The sequence below is a fragment of the Chelon labrosus genome (assembly GCF_963514085.1).
Source record: "Chelon labrosus genome assembly, chromosome: 12".
NCBI lineage: Eukaryota > Metazoa > Chordata > Actinopteri > Mugiliformes > Mugilidae > Chelon > Chelon labrosus.
In genome coordinates, this window is record NC_140345.1 from 24,655,662 (window position 1) to 24,677,386 (window position 21,725).

The 21,725-nt window shown below is 44.7% G+C and overlaps 2 protein-coding genes across 2 annotated transcripts; both read right to left on the bottom strand.

The window, feature by feature from the left end:
• Positions 1–1,054: 1,054 nt before the first annotated feature.
• LOC311496552 (amine sulfotransferase-like) lies at positions 1,055–11,643 on the bottom strand (the record flags this gene model as incomplete). Its single annotated transcript, XM_084556439.1, has 6 exons — positions 1,055–3,019; positions 4,227–4,407; positions 4,517–4,611; positions 4,717–4,843; positions 6,445–6,659; positions 11,487–11,643. The coding sequence occupies 6 exons, from the start codon at positions 11,641–11,643 to the stop codon at positions 2,895–2,897; spliced, it is 900 nt and encodes a 299-aa protein (XP_084412565.1). The 3' UTR covers positions 1,055–2,894.
• A 2,248-nt stretch (positions 11,644–13,891) lies between these two features.
• On the bottom strand, positions 13,892–21,536 carry zufsp (zinc finger containing ubiquitin peptidase 1). The gene is made up of 10 exons (XM_084556898.1): positions 21,369–21,536; positions 19,732–20,182; positions 19,558–19,659; positions 18,749–18,876; positions 17,703–17,871; positions 16,204–16,392; positions 15,870–16,035; positions 14,749–14,909; positions 14,175–14,395; positions 13,892–14,018 (listed from the first exon to the last, which is right to left on the bottom strand). The coding sequence occupies exons 2-10, from the start codon at positions 20,144–20,146 to the stop codon at positions 13,971–13,973; spliced, it is 1,599 nt and encodes a 532-aa protein (XP_084413024.1). The 5' UTR covers positions 20,147–20,182; positions 21,369–21,536; the 3' UTR covers positions 13,892–13,970.
• Between the last annotated feature and the right edge of the window lie 189 nt (positions 21,537–21,725).

The window sequence follows — 21,725 nt, forward strand, 5'->3', positions numbered from 1 at the left end:
AGGTAAACAAGCCGACCGTCGCTGGTGCACCCAGCACTCGGAAATGACGTCATCCAGGTCAGGAGACGTCATCCAAGATTGACCTACAGACCCTGGATGATGATAACAGACTCAACGGGGATTAGCACTAGCGTATCACAACAAAATATTGGTGAAATTAACTAGTTTTGTGGCAGATAATGCGTTATTTAGAGGCTGCGTGTCGGTGCCCCATTCACTCCCACTATATGGATATACGCTGATCTAAATATCTCGCACAACGTCATATGGGTGAGTAAACGATCGTATTTTATACCAGAAATAAGGTCCGGGTTGTAAAAAAAACAGTAGTTCCCCTTTATCTGCTTGGGAAACTCCCAAACGTTGCTCTTTAAAAGGTTCTGATACACTATTTGACGTCCGTTTAAACAACTGAAGGTGTGCCAGTGAATGTACGTTAAGGCCTACAAGTCAAACAAGAAACGTGTGCACCTCCTCTAGTCTGGTTCGTCCTTTTCATTTTGCAAACACCTGTGAAAACACAAGAGGAAACGGGTACAAAAATATCTGTATCCATAATAAAAACATGTCCAACTTTGACTGTAATCCAGATTATGGTTTGGAGCTGCTCATGGGAACAAAGATGTTACTTTATTTTTGGAAATATGCCCTCTGGTCTGATGAGTCATACGTTGAGCTGTTTGGCTGTAATGCATTGATCTTGTAATGGCTTGTTATCGGCGGCTCGGGGGTGGGATGCCAGTCTAGATGCTTTGAAGCTCCCGCTGGTCCCACATCCTCTGAATATAAACACTCTCACCCAACTTGTGTCGTAGCATTCCACCAGTTCCCCAGTTTCCTCAGCTCTTTGCCATAAATATCTGGTTTCTTGTTCCAGTAGCCCAATTCTCATCAGGTCGTCCCGGTTAAAACCCTCCGACACAGCGCTTCCAGCTCTTATTATTATGATTATTAGTAGTAGTAGTAGTAGACGTAATGAAGTAATAAGCTTTACAAAAAGAAAATAATAATTTATTGTAGACATATCTGTGTGAAATGGTAATTTACTACAAATAACTGTTTATATCTGCCCGTGCACTCACTCGCCAATTAAAATTACTGCATTAAATTTAGCTTCATTAAAGTTCCTGTAGTTGGCATTTGTATTAATTAACAGAGATTTAGTGCAGGGCTGTTATGCTCCAATGCGTTTTGTTTTCACTGGTGTACCTAATGAACTGGCAGGTGAGTCGTCGCAGCAGCGTAACCGAGCTCAGGACCGGACCGAAGTTTAAGGTTTAATTCAGACAGTCGCTGCTCTGACGATATTCGAACGGGGACATGATTGCAACGTCACAAGGGGAATACACACTGTTAATGTATTTACACAAATATACACCGATCAGGCATAACATTATGACCACCTTCCTAATATTGTCTAAGTCTCCCTTGTGGATCTAAAATAGTTGGGACTCATCAGAGAATGGACCTTCTGAGGGTGTCCTGTGGTGTCTGGGAACACAATGTTGTTAGTGGGGAGGCCTCAGATACTTGATCAGTTTGGGATCTAGTGAATTTGGAGGCCAGGTCAACACCTTGTGCTGTTCTTCATGTTTTTTTTTAGTTCTTCTTTAAGCGTTTTTTTGTGTGAGTGTCATTGCTATGGGGTGGGGGGTGCCTGGTCTGGTCTAGGTGCGTGCTACATGTCGAAGTAACATCCATAGACATATATAGATAGACGCGTCATCGACTGTGGAGGGACCGACGTGCCTAAAGCGCTGCCATCTTGGTACAGGGCTAGCAGAGGCAGCGGTGCATGTATATACGAAGGAAAGAGGTACTCCTCAATCTCAAAGTAGAATTATTCGCTGAATTTTGGACCGATTTCCAAACGTATTGATCTGTTAAAAACGTCACACATGTAGCTATGATAAAAATATGGTTTTACTACCCAAATACAAATTTTTACTTAATGTTATCAGCAGACTAGCTTCTGACAGAGGATTGTAAAGAAAAGATGCCGGACTTCAACTGAGCGATTTATGATCACTTTTATCGTGTAGAAACCCCATTCCTCCATAGATGTAATGCACTGTAGGAGCGAGTGGCCCTGTTCCAAGATGGCCGCCCTGCAGGCACGCCGCTCCAGTAGGCGGCAGCGCTCAATGACGCGTCTATCTATATATGTCTATGGTAACATCCACATGAATGAATGAATGCCAGGTCCAAACGTTTCCCAGCAGAACATTGAATCGTCACAAGATGGTCAACCTCCTGTCAGTGGTTTTAATGTTGTGGCTGATCGGTGTATCATTACCATACCTTATTAAATATACTGCACATGAAAATAAAAAATGTTTATAAATGTTTCTGAAGTTAGACAACTATAAACAATCAACTGCAGAGGTGGGACAAATTCTCCAAGTGACGGCTGTGAAATGAATTTACAACAACTTAAATTTTTCGTACAGGGTAAACCTATACCACATTTTGCAATGTGTGTTTACAGTATACCCTTCAAATGAACTTTAAACCATAAAAAAAACACCAATGTGATCAATCATACAGGTGTGTTTGGGTAAGCCACAATAATTTAGTGTTTTTCTAGACTCGCTGATCCGTGTGTTGTCCCGCTGTAGCTTTGCCCTGACAAACACACCGTTACACTCTAAAACCAAAGTAACATCCTGCACCTTAAAGCCTGGAGAGGATATCACCTCATCACATCTTGAGATGCTGTAAATTCTCTGCAAGTTGATGTTGAACGGTTACGCCGTTCAGCGAGTTCTGCAACTCGAAGCGTAACCTCAAATGCAGGCAGGCGCATGTCAGATGGAAAAAGATGCACAGTGCTTTCTGTTTAGTTTTGTTTTCCTCTGTATACCATCGGTATTATTAAGCTGCAAATGTGTTGATCACTGATCGTCCTTCATGTCCCAGGTAAAGGACAAAGGGAAGTCCTTCATCTCTCTGTGGAAGACCTTGTCGAATCTCTCGTTCTGGGCCACGGTGAAGTGAGTCTTCCAGTCGCCGATGACGCCTGGGTTTGACAGTGCAGAAAAGGGACAAAGAATAAGTTGTAGTCATCCGTCAACACTTTGTTACGTGTCACTCATCTGTTCAGTACATTCTTGTTCCAGATGTTGGTGGACACAAACCTTCGCTAAATGCTTGATTATGTTTCTCACTGTGCAGATGTGCGCATATGAATAGACATATCAAAGTAACACCCACGTAAATTGCCAGATCCCATCATTACGTTACATGCTCTGGGTTTTCACTTCACTGGTTGCCTGACAACGCGTCCTGGGGTGTCTCCTCCTGGATCTGGACCAGGGCATCACTGAGCTCCTGGACGGTCTAAGGTGCAACCTGTCCCAGAGGTGTTCTATTGAATTTAGGTCAGACAAGCGTGGCGTCCAGTCAGGGGTATCAATTCCTTCATCCCCGAGGAACTGCCTGCACACTCTCACCTCATGATGCCGGGTATTGTCGTACACCAGAAGGAACCCAGGACCCCCTACACCGGCGTAGGGTCGGACAATGGGTCCAAGGATTTCATCCAAATACGTAACAGCAGTCAGGGTGCCGCTGTCCCTCTACTGATATGCCTCCACAAATCATCACTGACCCACCTATAACGTCTGTCACACGTCACGTGCTCGGGGTGAACATGCTCTCATCTGAAAAGCGCAGGCCGCCGGTGGCACACCTGACAATTCTGGTGTTTTATGGGAAAGGCCAGTCGAGCTCCATGGTGCTGGGCAGTGAGCACACGGCCCACTAGAGGACGTCAGGCCCTCATGCCACCCTCATGAAGTCTGTTTCTGATTGTCTGGTCAGAGACATTCCCACTAGTGTCCTCCTGCAGGTCATCCTGTTCCTCCTTGTACAAAGGAGCGCATAGTGGTCCTGCTAATGGGTTGAGGACCTTCTACGTCCCTGTCCAGCTCTTCTAGAGTAACTATCTCCTGGAATCACCCCCATGCTCTTGATGCTGTCCTGGGAGACACAGCAAACCTTCTGACAGTAGCATGTATTGTTGTGCCATCCTGGAGGAGCTGGACTACCTGTGCAACCTCTGTAACATCCAGGTAAAACCTCATGCTACCAGTAGTGACACTGACTCTAGCCAAATGCAAAAAAAGTAGGGCTGCAGCCACCTATCATCACTCTACATACATGGTTCTCTTTTAATATTGTTCTGTACTCGTGCATGTGTATCATCAAGGAGAGGACGCTCTTACCTTTCCTCATGAATCTTCCCTGGTGGTGGTTGAGCAGGTCGTCTGGAACCTGCTCATAGCTGGCCTGAGGGATCTTCCTCATATTTTTGAAGGTGCTGTGTTTCACCACGTTTGCCAGTTGCTCCTCCGTCAGTTCTTTACCCAGGAACACGGAGATCCTCTTCACCACCGATTGTAAGTCCTAAATAAAAACAAAGTAGCATGGTATGAGGACAGATTTTCAAATCCACTCCTGCTCACACACCTATATGCAAAAAGACATGTAACATTGCAATGATTTGAGGTCCTACTTGAATCATTTCTTCATAAGTGATGAACAGCATGTTCATATCATCCTTGTGTGAGTACCAAGTCTTAATGTGGTCAAACCAGCTGCACCCAAACACTGCAACGAACAACACATGACGTCACCACCACACCAGAGACAGCGCTCATATATATACAAGCATATGACTTTATGAGTGACACGACAGAAAACAATTGCCCTTACCGTCTCCTCTCATGAATTTTTCATAGAAGTCGTCAAAATCTTTTGGCGTTTCCAGCATGGTCGCCAGCTTGTGAAAGTGGAAGTAAGACACAAGAACGTCTTTGGGATTTCTTGCCACGTAGATCACCTGAAAAGTTCTTAATATCAGTCACTAGTGGCGCTATCTGGGTTCCTGCTAACTGAGCAACTTCTAACTGCCTTTTCAGACTTCAGGCACATTACACAACACATACGGTACATTTAATATTATCACTGGATCAGTCTGAAACTGTTATTTTCATGCTAAATCCCTCCCAGTGCTTGAAATTAGCCTCTTAGTGTTGATAAAATGATTTGACTATTTCCTGCAGGAAGTCAACCACACCAAACATCTGAAGAATGCCGGATGAAGAAAGAGCAAGCGAACTTAGTTAATAGCTAAATAACCTCTTTTAACCTTAAAGAACTTTTTGTTGTTGCAGGAGCAAGAACGTCTGTGACACTAGGGTCTGGAAGCAAACACACCAGTTACTGAAGGAGTTTTGCCGTTGCCACCACCAATACCAGCGAGAGAAGAAATTGAGAATATAGAAACATAGAAACATGAACTAATTTCCTGAAGATTTTTTTAACCTTATCAGACATTTTGGTCTGCAAAAAAAAAAGAAATGAGGTTTGAGATCGGCCCAAACTGTAGAAGAGAAATGTCTAAATTTAAAAAGTAGATTCCTACAGTATGGTATGTTCTTCAAATATAATACTGCAGCTACTACCTTTAAACAAATTGCGTCGTTTGCATTCAGGATATGTCATTATCTAACAAATGAGAACATTATATATTATATAATACACAGATCAGGCATAACATTACAACCACCTTCCTAATATTGGGTAGGTCTCCGTTGTGTCTCCAAAACAGTCGTGGTGTCCTGTGGTGTCTGGTAACAGAATGTTGTTAGTGGAGGGCCTTTGAGGGGAGGGGAGGGGCCTCTGTGGATCATCCCACAGATACTTGATCAGTTTAGGATCTAGTGAATTTGGAGGCCAGGTCAACACCTTGTGCTGTTCTACATGTTTTTTTTTTAGTTGTTCCTAAAGTGTTTTTTGTGTGTGTGTCTGTGTCAGTCTGAATCCTGCTGGGGATGGCTGCTGCCATCAAGGAGTGTCATTGCTATGGGGTGGGGGTGCCTGGTCTGGTCTAGGTGGGTGCTACATGTCTAAGTAACATCCACACGAATGAATGCCAGGTCTAAAAGTTTCCCAGCAGAACACTGAACTGTCACAAGATGGTCAATATTATTTTCCTCTACTGTCTGTGGTCATAATGTTGTGGCTGATCTGTGTGTGTAAGAGTCCAAACCCTAAATGAGCTTCCCCTGGTGTCGCCCTGTTAACATTATATTGGAAGATAAAGGAACAATTACAGTATTGTTGTTCAAGGCAGAACAAAAAAATGTGAAGAATGTAAAGAGACCTGTTAATTTGACAAATTGGACTTTAAACTGCTCGAAACATGTTAAATCCACTTCATTGCCTCTGAAAGTACGCTGTCAAAGAGGAAATCCTCCCGTTTTAACTTCGCTTCATGAATGACATCAATGCAGCTGAATGCAACTTTTCTTTTTAGTACTTATAAGAAGATATAAATAAAGCTTTTTAACAGGTTATAATGTTATCACACTGCTTATAAATGCTAAATAGGACCAGATTTATAGAGTACAGGTGAGCTACACCTGTTAAAGTGCTGACCTTGCCTTTCTTCTGGCTCAGAGCAGAGGGCAGGAACCAGTACTGCAGATGGGTGACCCTCATCCTGGGTGACGGGGCCGTGATGAACGCCTCCCTGTTACCATTTACCTCAATCCAGGGCATGAGATCGGCGTTGGAGTAGTTGGTCTTACTAATGGCCGTCAAGTCCCCCTTCGCCTCAAGGAGCAGCAGGATCTGTTGCATCCAGATGGTCCCTGTCAAAGAGAGCAGACAAGAATCAGCCTCCTACTCTCTGTGTGTGTGTGTGCACGGTGGCTGTAATTGGGAGTGTAACTGCTGGGGGACATCCCGCGACTCAAGGCACTGATAACCTCTCTGAACACGTTTCCTTCACTCTGCCCATCCATTGGTTAAGGCTTGGAGGCTCAGTTTTATACCAGCAACAGTATTTTACATAGATACCAGTCTTTTTTTAATAATCACGTTCTCGTTTAGGACGCAAAAATAAAAGGACCATCACATTGTTAGGAATTGTGCATCCCAGAATCTTTCCCAGAGTCATACATACTCCAAAATATTTGAACTTTGGGGCAAAACCAAAAGATATGGGAGTGATCTGCGTTCATGTTTCCACACTGCCTCCAGCAGTGTTCTTGTGATTGAGAGAATTTGCTCTTTTATAAGAGGTGTAACGAAAAAAAACTAATCAAATTTTTCCAGCCTAATATTCTCCACTTCTTTGAACTCCTGCCTTAATGTATCCCGTGTTGTTCCCATTCCTTGACAGGACCTTGATAGATTTTAGAAATTATTTTTCTCTTCCTCTTTTTAGAGCACAGGTGTCAAACATATGGCCCGCGGGCCAAAAGCGGCACGCCAGAGGGTCTAATCTGGTGCCAAAATTCAATGAAAATAACTGCTAGCCCTAATTTGTCCATTGTTTTAGTAAGAGAAGCGGACAGAAGACAACACTGAGACCCAGAGCTAAACAGCAGACAGCAATGTGCCCAAATTGCACTTATTTTACATGAGAAATTCATTCATTCATCTTCTATACCCGCTTATTCCTGTTAAGGGTCGTGGGGGTCTGCTGGAGCCTATCCCAGCTGTCATCGGGCGAGAGGCAGGGGTACACCCTGGACAGGTCGCCAGTCCATTATTATTATTTAATAATTTACTTGTTCTTCTTTGCACTAAAACACATCCAAAAAGTCTTGAGATCTCGTTATTTCTAGTTTATTATGCTGTTATCTTACTGGTCTGACCCGCTTGAGATCAAATTGGGTATGTGTATGTGGCCCCCGAACTAAAATGAGTTTGACACCTCTGTTTTAGAGGCTTCAGCCAGGACATCTATCACTGCATTGCCCTCTCCAGACAACGCTGGTTTGATTCTCTTACTTGCAGGTATCGGAAGAAGTCCGGTTAATGCCCCCGTCCCACCATCGTCTGAATGCGGCATCACTGATTCCTGGTTCGAATCTGGGATCTAGAGCAGGCCAAATTAATAATATGATGTCCCCCTCCATATTGTAGTCTTTAACAATCTTGCTCCAGATAGCCAGTGTTTGTGTGGTAATTTCATTTTTGCTTTGCTGAGCCAATTCATTTCCGATGTTCCCTAATGTTGCCTCTATGTCTTTCCCTCTTGCCTGATATAGAGGGCAGCATGCACAAACCAGGAACTTTACTACGTGAGCTGCGTAAAAGCATTGTTTCAGGTCAGGCAAGGACAGTCCTGCCTCTTCTTTTTGTAGGTGAAGTGTCCTACACCTGACCTTTGATCTCTTTCTGGCGCAGATAAGTCTAGATATAAGTTTGTCCCCGGTGTCTGAATTGTGTTACTGGAATCTCCCTCATCGGTTCTGCCCATACACTCAGTATGTCACTTGCCCCACAAGAGACAATAAGACACTGGACTTGTTTTATGCCAACACCCCCCTACCTCCCCTAGGAAGAGCTGACCACAACATTGGTGCACCTGCAGCCTGTGTATAAGCCTACTGTACACAGGCAGCCTGTGGTCCCACACATGGTGAAGAGGTGGACTGCGGAGAGTGAGGCAGCTCTCAGGGACTGCTTCAACACCACTGTGTGGACAGAACTCTGTGATCCGCATGGGGAGGACATCAATGCCATGACAGACTGCATTACAGGCTACATTAACTTCTGCTTTGAGAACACCGTTCCCTCCAGGGTGGTACGGTGCTTCTCACATAACAAGCCGTGGATTAACCCTGACATTAAAGCTCTGCTGAAGGAGAAGAAGAGAGCCTTCAGATCAGGGAATAAGGAGGAGCCGAGGACTGTGCAGAAGGAGCTGAGAAGGAAGATGAGGGAGGGAAAGGCCAGCTACAGGAGGAAGATGGAGGAGCAGCTGCAGCGTCAGGACATCAGAGGGGTGTGGAGAAGCCTGGAAACCATTTCAGTCTATAAAACACCCCATGAAAAGGTTGAGGGGGATCGACAGTGGGTCAACGATCTAAATCATTTCAATAGGTTTGATCAAGCACCCACTCCTCCCCCCATGCAGCTGGTCCCTCACTTGCTGTCACCTGGCTCATGCCCTCCTCACTCAGCCTCTCACACCTTTGGCTCACCAGACCATGAACTCACATCCTCTCACCAAGATGGAACCACTCATCCCCCACCCCTGTCCTTCACAGTAGACCAGGTGAGAAAAGAGCTCAGGAAGATAAAAGCGAGGAAAGCAGCTGGACCGGATGGTATCAGCTCCAGGCTCCTTAAGTCCTGTGCAGATGAACTGTGTGGAGTTATGGAGCATGTCTTCAACCTGAGCCTTGAGCTGAGAGTGGTACCACAGATTTGGAAGACCTTGTGCGTGGTACCGGTGCCCAAAACGACGCACCCTAAAGACCTCAGCAGCTACAGACCGGTGGCTCTAACATCCCACCTGATGAAGACACTGGAGAGACTGATACTGGGACATCTCCGCTCTGAGGTGGGCCCCTCCATGGACCCACTACAGTTTGCCTACCGTCCTAATGTTGGAGTGGAGGACGCCGTTATCTTCCTGCTACACCGAGCTCTCTCTCACCTGGAAGAGCCCGGCAGCACTGTGAGAATCACCTTTTTTGATTTCTCCGGAGCGTTCAACACCATCCAGCCGGTGATTCTGAGGGACAAACTGGAGAGAATGGGTGTGGACCACCAGCTGTCCACTTGGATTCTGGACTACCTCACAGACTGACCACAGTTTGTGAGAAACAGGAACTGTGTGTCTGACCTGCTCACCAGCAGCACGGGTGCCCCTCAGGGGACTGTCCTGGCCCCCTTTCTTTTCACCCTCTACACAGCAGACTTCAGACACAACACCGACAGCTGTGTACTGCTGAAGTTCTCCGACGACTCTGCGATTGTAGGCCTCATCAGAGACGATGATGACGCAGAGTACAGAGGACTGACGGGGAACTTTGTGGACTGGTGTCAGCGAAACCACTTCCTTATCAACGCGGGGAAAACCAAGGAGATGGTGGTGGATTTCCGTAGACGTCGTTCTGCCCTCCCCTCACCGGTGAACATCCAGGGAATGGACATTGAGCAAGTGGACTCTTTTAAGTACCTGGGTGTTCACCTCAACACCAAACTGGACTGGACTCACCACACGGACACACTCTACAGGAAGGGACAGAGCAGGCTCTACCTTCTGAGGAGACTGAGGTCTTTTGGAGTGAAAGGGGCACTCCTGAAGACCTTCTATGACTCTGTAGTGGCATCAGCCATCCTGCATGGAGTGGTCTGCTGGAACATCACAGAGAGGAAGAGGAAGAAGCTGGATAAGATCATCAGGAAGTCCAGCTCTGTCCTGGGCTGCCCCTTGGACTCAGTGATGGAGGTGGGTGACAGGAGAGTTCTGGCTAAACTGTCCTCCATGCTGGACAGTGAGTCCCACCCCCTGCACGGTGATCTGCACGGGACTGAGGAGCAGCTTCAGTGACAGACTGCTTCACCCTCGATGTGTGAAGGAAAGATACAGAAGGTCGAGGAACGAGCACTCCTAATATGTGCAATATATCTATTATTTATTATATCTCTGTCATTTCTGCATGCTGTTGCAAACTGCAATATCCCCATTGTGGGACAAATAAATGTTTTTCTTATCTTATCTTATCTGTGGGATTGACTGGAAAAGGTATAACATTCTCGGTAACACATTCATTTTTATTACCTCAATTCGCATCTCAAAGTCCACGTTAAAGGCTGACCACTGTCCGAAATACGTCTTAATATTATTATTATAATTTATTTCAAATATTCAAATACCAAACCTAGATATTTAATTACCTTGGAATTCCATTTGATGCTAGATTTTTCTTTTAATTTCTCAGCCCGGGGAATAGTTCAGTGTAAGAAGTTGTGTTTTAGCTATGTTTAATTTATAGTTTTTACCATAGTCTTCTAATACCGACATCAGATAAGGAGAGGTCCTGGTTCTGGTCTTGGAGAGCCACAGTAACACTGTCAGCGAAGAGTCCTACGAGATGCTCCTGCTTCTCTATATGGATTCTATACTTTGTCTGATCATTTGTGCCAGCGGTTCAATAGATATAGAATACAAGGTAGGGCTAAGACAACATCCTTGACGGTTAGGTGTCCATTAATATTTATCCTCTTGGTAGAGACCTTGGATCTAACTGCTCTTGAATCTTCCCCAAAACCCGATACAGAAATCTCCAACTGACACAGTCAAAAGCCTTTTTTTTTTTTGCATCAAAGCTCACTAGTGCTGCTCTCAGGTCCCGTCTTTGGATCTGATCTACTATGTTATCCTGCCTGCCTGTTATATTCTCCATGTTTTTATACGCATTATTGCACTCATTAACCGACAACCAACCATCTTTTAGTTCTGCTAGTGCATCTGGCTCCAGGCCATCCTTATCACCCCCTATCCCATGATGTGTCACACACTTGTAATATCAACAACCAACCTTATGACCACTAGCAGTGACCTGAGGGCACCCTCCCTGCAGGATCACAGTGCCTGATGGAGGACCTGCACTTCTGCTTCCTCTTTGCGTGCACAACAAGACTTTATAACAACACATTTATCCATTTCTTACCTGATTTTGGGTAAGTGACAACAAACACATCGGAGTCTCTGATCTCCAGGTCGTAAATCTGGTCCACATCGTCTGGATCGTGGGTCCCGTTGATCAGCGTGAAGCCTTTATGTGGGATCAGCTGAATGTTCTGAGTCTTGGCATCATTTAAATCCATGATGGCTAAAACAAAATTTAAGTTCTTTCAGGTTAGATTTTCTTCACTGGCTTGTTCTCACATAAGGTTTTGAGTTTGGTGTAGTTTGAGGCCAGGCAAACACATCATATCATCTAGTATGGCATGGCAACAGAAACTGCGTAAAATCTGAATCACGTTTTGGTAACCAAAAAATGAACAAACAAACAGAATAATATATGTAATAGAAAGCTTCCAATGATGTCCAGCAGTGTACGTACCTGCACCCTTCACCTCTTCTGTCAAGCGCTGACGAAACGACGTCCACTGCGTGTTTAATAGGACTTTCTCATACCTTCGGTGAACCCAGCGTGTTGCTCTAAGCGCGCGTCGGACGACCCACCTCTCTCCTCTCTTGGGTTCGTTTGCGAGCTCTTGATGCGCAACGGCCGCGCTTTTACGCACCGCGAATGCAGCCGGAGGGTGGCACAGACGAGGAACTCCGCGCAGTCACCGCGCCTCAGCAAATAAATTGAATGTCGAGGCAGTGTCCGCCGATAAGCGAGGTGAATTGCACTTGGCGTCCTGTCCCGACTGAGACCGCAACAGGAGGCTGATACAGGGAAAAAAAAAAAAAAAAAAAAACCTTTGGTGATTGTGCAATGTGAGAACAGTGTTTTGGCTCTGATGTTGCATAAGCAACACGGTTCCAAGCGAGTCTGCACTTCTTACAGAGTAGGAAAAAAACGCAGACTATTTAAGGACACAATATATATATAATCTAGTGTAGACTACACCACAAAGTGATGTATTGTTAACTATTAATCCACTTTATCCGCTTCACTTACTGCTATTTTGATTTTTCTCTCTCTCCATTTTTTCCCATCTATAATTATCAGGTGCCGTTGTCACACTTTGGTACTTTAAGTCATGCACACGGTCATGCACACGGTGCGTAACGGGATTGTGCAAAGTTGTGCTAGGTAAGGGGGGCGGACTCTTATGGAGGTCTTCACGCCGTCCTTGAAAACTTTAATGCACTGCCCCTGTTGTTGTTTTAAAGTCTGTCAGCCCTCGTGGGCTACTGGTGTGGGGCCCCCAAGCAGTTGCCTGCTTTTCCTGTTGACAAGCTGTGTCTCTGCATGTTCCACAAACCTCCCACGTACCTCTCCCACATGACATTTCAAGGCCTTAACGCCTCTACATACTGATTATGTCGGGGATCTGGAGAGCTGCTTGCTCAGTGCAATCCATTTGCACAAGACAGGACAACTTGTTGACGTTTGTTTATAACTGGACAGGAGCAACACACTAATAAAAAAACTATTAAGTAGTAAAGATGATAAAAATCTTAAATCTTCTGCTACTTTTATGGGTAAATTCACATTAGATTTTTAATAGAGGCAGATCTTCCACATGTGGGAGTGCGCATTTTCTGATAAATACACAATATATCAGTTCAAGTTTTAAGTATAAGTGCCCTGCACAGCGAGTTTAACATGTGACGTATCTGAAGTTGGGGGATTTTTACTCCCTCCAGGTCTAACTGCACAACCCATGATATAGACAAGCACACTGTCAAGCTCCCACACAGACGCAACTGTTATGCTTCACTGTCAATATGATATGAGGAAGAAGTTCAAGGTGTTGACTTGAACTCCAAATTCTCCAGATGTTGATCTAATCAAACTTCCGGGGTGGAGGGGACCTGTTGGACAAAACAAGTTTGATCCGTGGAGGCCCCCCCAGCCGTGCAGGATTTTAAGGATCTGCTGCTAAAGTCTTGGTGCCAGATACCACAGCATGCCTCCATGCCTCCGATGTTGATGCTAATGCTCATCGCTTGGCTTGTCAAGGATCACTCAATAACAGGTTTTTACTTTTATCCACAGAGTAATCACCAGAAGTGATACGGTCTTACCACCTGAATTTGCTGATTGAAAGACCTCCTCTGCTCCTTATCCTCGTGAGGGATACGATTAATACATTTCTTTTTGTGTTTTTCTTCTTTTCTTTTAGACCTCATCCTGGTGACACATAAGACTTCTGTTCGACTTGTCTTCTAAAAGCAGAGGCGTCAACGACAGCGACGATGTGTCACAGGAAAGGGAGTTAAATTGCTTACACAATCTAATATTTTAAGTCTTACGTTTGTGCTTATTTTAGCTCAAACTGGTTTGTCCTCGTCAATTAAATGTGATTCTATGACAGATGTACGTGGTGAGAGCATGTTTACTGTTGGACAGGGTTCTTTAAATATAAGGTAAGGCTCACTGACCACATGAACAGCTCAGAGTAAATAACTCAAAGTTTATTTAAAGCATTTAAATATTAAAACAACTACACTAAAAACTTCCAGTTCTGTCCGTTCATGGAATCCTTTCAGCACGGAACGTCCGGGAGTTCAAGATGCTAACCTGTAAAGTAAAATAAATAAGTGATGATATACAGAAAAAGACAATTTAATGCAGCATGACATACAACACTTTGTTTGTTTAATAAAGAAACAACAGAGACACAGCTCGCGGCTGAATAGCTTAAGGTGCACGTTTCTCAGTTTCACGAGAGCTCACCTGTTTTTCTTCGGCAGACAAGACGCCCCGCACCGCCACCACCTGGTACTGTTTGTGCTTCAGGCTTCTGGGGAACTTCCTCATGCGGCGGACGGCCGTGGAGACCGTGTCCCTGCTCAGGAGCTTCCTGGTGTCTGATGTTGAGGAGCCAGGATCGAGAAGTAAGAGGCACAGGCTTCCATTCTTCCTCTGCTCTACGCCCACGATGGAGCAGCTGTGACCTACAGGAGAACACAACAAGGACATGAGTGGGAGCAGGGAGCAGGGTACACTAGGGGTTGTACAGACTAGTAGTACTACTACTACTGACTAGTACTATTAGTCAGCTGTTCCATGACGCTTTAAGCATCGTGTTGACTAGTCACTGACCACATGAAAATAACAACATGGACGCCTCCTAGAAGACAGGTGAGGAGCCCAGTGGGTCGTTGCAGCAAACTAGCAGCGGTTCATCAAGTGTGTGGAAATACTTCACTAAAGATGAAGCCCATGAAGCCCCCAAGAAGAAAAAAAACAATAATAAACCTAATTCCGTCACAGAAAAACAAATGAGCAAGGCGGTGTCGCTGTGTACCTTGGTACTGCAGGTAAAGTGGAGGCAGGGAGGTCTGGATGAGTCGAGGCGGCAGTCGGGTACTACTGCTGAACTGACAGAAGTATTGCTTCACCCAGTCAAACAGCCGGGGATGGGTGTCGGCGGGGCCGGTCGGCTGGTGGAAGTCGATAATGCGGGCGCTGAAAACATACACGGCAGAAGTGTATTATTCAGTGTCACATTACACGACACCTTCACAGACGTCACAAAGAATAAACAGACTGGTTAAATACAACACAGAGCTCAAGAGCTGGTATGGTTTCTGTTACTGGGCTTTTGTTCTTTTTTTTAGTTGTAAATACGACATGTCGGATGGACATTCGTCATTTGTTGCTTTAAAATAACTACTAAACTAAAACGAACTAAACTAAACTAATAACTAACTACTTTTTGAAGCACAAACAAGCTAAATTGACTGAATGGAGGATTGCTTTATTTTGTACTCAGATTTTATTGATGGATGCTGGAGACAAATAGAAAACTATTCTGAAACTGATTAAACCCTTCGTATAAACTGCTTCAAAAAAATTAAAGGAACACGAGAGGAGGACGTTGGGCCCTCAGACCACCCTCATGAAGTCAGTGTCCTGCTGGAGGTCATCTTGTAGGGCTCTGCCAGTGCTCATCCTGTTCCTCCTTGCACAGAGGAGCAGATACTGGTCCTGCTAATGACTTGAGGACCTTCTACGTCCCTGTCCAGCTCTCCTAGAGAAACTTCCTGTCTCCTGGAATCTCCTCCATGCTCTTGAGACTGTCCTGGGAGACACGTATTGATGTACCATCCTGGAGGAGTTGGACTGCCTGTGCAGCCTCTGTGGGGTCCAGGTATCACCTCATGCTACCAGCAGTGACACTGACCCTAGCCAAATGCAAAACTAATGAAAAACTGACAGAAAAGATTAGGAGGGAAAATATGTCCTCCATCTGTAAAACCATTCCTGTTTCGGGGGTCGTCTCCTTGTTGCCCCTGTAGTGCACATGTTGATAAGTTCATTAGAACCAAAGCAGCTGAGACTGAGACTAACAACCCCCTCTGCTACTGACGCTCTGCTCTCCAAGGTTTGCACGTGGCACACCAGTCGCAGATCCGTCTCGCTCACCTGATTCGCAGAGAGGTAAGGAGGACGTAGATCTCGGTGGCGCCGATCCAGGCTCGTGTTCCCTGAAGCCGCTGGTTGAAGTGGGATGCTCCTTGCGGATCCAGTCCTTCTTTCCAAGCCGCCTCGACCATACTCTGGACTTGAGGAATACTGGGCATTGTCTTCTCTGCCAGAGGTAAGGATTAGAAAAGTAACTGGACTGCGTCGAGAATGACACATTATACACTTTTATTATAGTACACAGCTAACTCCCAAACTGTGGGTGGCGTCATGTCACACAGAATGACGTACACCGATCAGGCATAACATTATGACCGCCTGCGTGATTGTGCACCTTGCAGCAGCGGCGAATACGTGTCTATTCGGTGCAGCGAGGAGAGGAGCATTTGGAAGTTTCTGTATCCACAGCCCCAGCCTTTGTCCCCCGTCGAGGAGCAGTAGTGGTCGGTGTCGGCGCTCAGCCACACGTGGGCGCAGTCTCTGCACTCGGCCTGGTAGTAATCACGCAAGGCCCCAGCCACGCCTAGACAGAGGACGAGAACGACACATTCAGGTCTGCGCTTTCTGGCAAATCAGCAACAGAAAAGGTGCGGTGTGGTTTCAGGATTAATAAATCATTATGAAAGATGTCTGCAGAGGTTCGCCATCATCCAGGTCATGGTATATCCCAAAAAAACATCTATCATGAAAGATTTTACTTTGAGGTTCATGAAAACCTCACATTTTGTTACTGCCATCCATCTCTGTCCCCCGACTTCGTCAGAGCAGCAGAGTTCCTGAACTTGCATTAAGAAAAACCAGCAGCTTTGCACGACATTTAACAATAGGAGGACACTCAGCAGCATTTCTTTCATGGTGACATTCTCTTCTTCAGAAATAAACCACTTGCTTGTTTTAACAAACACATTTTTACAGTTACGGACAAACGGATTTCAAATGAGCATTTCTTTTTTACAGTGTTGATGTCAATCTGATTATTAATGTTTTCCTGCGATGTCGCCAATTTGTACATTTCTAACATTGTTTTTTTCCCAATTCCTCTCCCCTAAAATGCACACAGGGGAGGATCTCAGCAGCTTTGGGGGTTAGAACATAAATTATCATTTTGTTTAAATCCACCTCGGGACCTCCTCCTCCTCCTCCTCCCCTGCAGCAGCAGCATCTCCTTCTACTGACCCGGTCTAAGAGGACCTGATTACAAACTATTTTGGTCACAGATGGGCCTGGTAAGCAGCCTCCTCTACAAGTTTAGCACACGCTTAATCATTTATCCCGCAGTTCCATATTAAGACTATTAACACACTGTGTGTAACCAGCTGGATAAAGCCTGTGTGATCAGCTGATTAAACACACACCCGAACGGCATGTATTTTAGCCGCCTGTCCCTCAACATGAGGACATTCACACTCAAATCGGAGGAAAGTTGCATGATTTACAACCACCGATACTGTCAGGGTGATCCAAAGTGATAGGACAATTGTGCAGCGAGATAAAATACGAGTAGTGACCTATGGCCTGCTCACATTCAGCCAAATTGAGCAAAGTTGACTGACAAAGACTGTCAAATGTCCCGGGAGAATTTGAAAAAATGGTGCAATGGTGCAACTGTGTTGAGAGTGATAATGCTGAAATACAGTGGCAGTTCACTATTTACAAATCCTTGCAATAAAAACAAAAGCGAGTGTGAAAGCGCTTCTGGCTTGGGGACAGTGGAAACTGCTGCAGTTTTCTTTCACACATCATTATTATTAAATGTGGTTATAATAGGGACACAGTGCAGCCACACCAACAGAACCACAGGTGGAGTCTCTCTGCTTCACATCGAACTCATACCCTGCGTTCTGGTTTTGCCGTCGTCGACCCCCGAGGCCAGAGACTCCATCATCTCGGCCCTCTTAGAGTGGAACTCTGCAGGGGTCATGACGCCTCTGGCCACAGCTCCCTCCATGGTCCTCTCTGTCTGTCTCCGGTAGCCCCCTCCACCGTCCAAACCAAACTGCCTCTGATAAAAAAATAAAAAAATAAAAATAAAAAAATTAACGCTGAATCTGTCCTGGTGCTTTTTAACTTTTGAATTATAGTTTGTTTGATGAAGGAAGGAAATGCAGAGGGGTTTGACTGAAGATGGAAGAAGGTGGCCTGTGTGATGACTGTTTATATGTACACTGATCAGCCATAACATTATGATTATCATCCAGGCCTTCTCCAGACTTTTTCTTCCTGACATCCTGGTTCAGGTTGATTTTAGTTTTATCTTTTGATCCAAGTCTAATTTGTCATTTTAGTTCTTGTGGCTTATGGCATCTTGCAGTAAACTCTCTGTGTTTGCTCCCATGATGTCTTCTCTTTATAGGAGACATAGAAAATACACAGATCAGGCATAACATTATGACCACCTTCCTAATATTGTGGAGGTCTCCCTTGTGCCTCCAAAACAGTTGTGACTCATCACAGAATGGACATGGGCCTTCTGAGGGTGTCCTGTGGTGTCTGACAACAGGATGTTGTTAGTGGGGGGCCAGTTAGTGAGGGGAGGGGGCATCTGTGGATCATACCGCAGATACTTGATCAGTTTGGGATCTAGTGAATTTGGAGGCCAGGTCAACACGTTCTTTTTTTTAGTTGTTCCTAAAGCATTTTTGTGTGTGTGTCTGTGTCAGGCTGCATCCTGCTGGGGATGGCTGCTGCCATCAAGGAGTGTCATTGCTATGGGGTGGGGGTGCCTGGTCTGGTCTAGGTGGGTGCTACATGTCTAAGTAACATCCACATGAATGAATGCCAGGTCCAAAAGTTTCCCAGCAGAACACTAAATTGTCACAAGATGACCATAAATGACTAAACGACTACAAATGTATAGTTCTGCACAGTAGAGTCCAGACCTGCAGCTTCTTGAACTCCTCTCTCTCCTGCTGGGCCTCCTCCTGCCTCCTCCTCTGCTCTTCCTCGTGCTGGAGCCGTCTGGCCAGCTTTAGGTCCTCATCCTGGCTTTCTGCAGCAACATGCGAATCTTAGGAAGGCAGGAAGGTACATCAGATCAAATGGAAAAGACAGAACGATGCAGTTTTTTCAGAGTGTTGATCCATGTCTGTGTCTCTGTTGTGTCCAGGTAAACCTGTATTTTTGTATGACTTGTACTGTATGTACATTATGTGCACCTACATAGCACACAGCTGCCAACGAAGCACATAGGTAACTCTGATCTCCTCTCCCATACTAAACACACTGGAAGCTCTGTTTTAGCAAATACATGTTATACACATCAATACATTTCATGGGTTTATTACTACTGCCTTGTTCCTCTGTCACAGAATTCATCAAATTAAAGACTTAATTACATCAACCTGAGGCAGTACAGTTTGTTCTTTTGTGCCCTTTGCTTTCAGCCCCATCAAGCTTGTTCATATGTTTGCTGATGTTGAAACAGCCAACAATTCCACCTCTCTAAACAATTACGCTTGCATTTTGTACACACTGCTGATTTATTGGCAGGGGTTTTTCCGATTTCCAAATCACTGCAGACTGGCTTTCTGTTTGTGGGATTTATTCTTGTGCAGTCTGAGAAACTTAACTACATCCTATGGATTAGCTGTGTGCTGGGAACAACAAGTGAGGAACTGAACAGTGCTCTGCACGTGGTAATAAAAGAAGCAAAACCTCAGAGCCTGAAAAAAATAAAAATAAAAATTGCCTTCAGCTGAGCAGTGCTCCTGCAGATGAACCTCAACATGCTCCTGCAGGATGAAAGCGCTACTGCACACCAGTGGACACATGGGACAGGAGAACAGCTTCTCTGGAACAAATAGAGGACAAGTCAGTTATACACTGGTGTAAACATTTGAGGTTTAGAAAAATTGTAAACCACCTTTTCTTGGTGAAGCCCGTAGCTGTTTGGGTTTGTGCTCAGATCTGACTCCATTGTTGTCCTCATGACAGCTCCTGGCAGACGTTTGAGTGACAAATGCGGGTGTTTTTTCAGCAGCTGTATCACAGCTGGCCGCGGCCGAGCAGGACAGAGTTTTTGTTTTTGGCTTCTCGCCCACAACACTGTTTGTTCCAGCAGAGCAGCCGGAACTGGATGTGAAATCACCTTGGCCCCGTGCTCCGTGCTGCTCCTCTGGATGTGCAGATGCGATGTGGAAACAGAGTTCATCATAGGACACGCCGGACAGGGAACACAGAGGACAGCACACGTCGTTTTCCAGGTGGCTGAGGAGGAGATGCGTCTTCATGTCCTCTTCTAACATAACCACTTCACCACATATGTCACAAGTAAGCATCGTTGCTGACTACAGACACAGGCTGCTATCACTTTCCTGCAGGAATAGGAATTAAAATAATTAGAACTGAAACATTAATTTGGTTAAATGTACAATATGTGGAACTTTTTAACCCCAAGACTTAACACTTTAGTCATGAATGGTTTGGTGTAAACATTGCTTTTGTCTTGTCTTCTTTTTTTCTCTTGAAGGGGTCTGGACTGCCTTTCTGTGTACATTATGGTGTAGTTGTGTTATATTTACTTCAAAAGACACTGCTCTCCAAAAAAAAAGAAAACGTATGTCAGCAGTTTGCTAAACGTCATGTGGACAAGACAGAAGTCTTCAGGGAAAGTGTTTTATGAACAGATGAAGCCAAAGCAGAATTCTTTTTGGGTTCAAATGAGAGGTGTCGTGATTGGAAACGAAACAATGCTGCATTCAAGCATCAGAATCTCATCCCATCCATTGAACATGGGGGCCGGTAACGTCCTTGTTTGGGCCCGTTTTGCTGCATCCGGACCGGGACGGTTTGCCATCGTTGACGGACCACTGACTTCTGAATTATACCAGAGAATTCTAAAAGAAAAAGTCAAGGATATCTATCCACGAGCTGAACGACCACAACAGCACAGGTCCTTCGACAAAAGAGCGATTGAAGAAGAACGAGATGAACGTTTTGGAACGGCCAAGTCAAAGTCCTGACCTTAATCAAATGGAAATGTTGTGGAAGGACCTGAAGCAAGCAGGTCATGTGAGGAAACCTAAAATCCCTCCAGGACGCTGTAGGTGACTGATCAGAAGTCACTGGACATGTTTAATTGGTGTATTTTGCTGCAGATACTAAAAACAAGGATTTGCAAACGTTCACACCTCATAGATATGTACAAATTATTTATTTTCTTGAGTATATAAATGCATAAGTAAAATATTTTCGTTTAATTTGTCTGAATGGGTTCTTTTTGTCTGCTCACATTTATTTATTTTTATTTTTTGGTTTGAATGAAAGGTGTCATTATTGGAAACGAACAAACAACAACAATAACAACACTGCATTCCAGCACTGTGGCATTTATATGCTTGAACACACACATATAACGTACAATATTGTTTATTATGTTTATTTAGCCACAGTCTCAAAGGACAAGTGGCAAAATAAAGTGTCACTGAGCAGATTTTTAAAGATTTTTGTTAAGCGGCTACATTATCAGAGAAGCAAACGTTATGTTAAAAACATACTCACGTTTCTAGCCAAACGAAACCATAGATTATTATAAAAAGTGAAAGAGACCAGCTTTCTTCCTTCTTCTTCTTCCTCTTCTTTCCCGGTCGTTGTCAGGTTTGGTGCCACTGGGCGCATTACTGCCCCCTGCAGGATATAATGGTTTATCGCTCTGGGAACTTTCCCCCTTAATACCATTTTTTGTGTGTGTGTTTTGATCATTTTAAATCACGTTATATCCTCTTATTGTATGTTATTATTACTATTTTTATTATTTTTATTTATTTATTTAATTTAATTTTACCGTCACAGGGCAGTGGTGCGTCTAGTGGCGTCAAAACTGCCAAAAATCAAAAGAAGAAGAAGAAGGCCATAGGC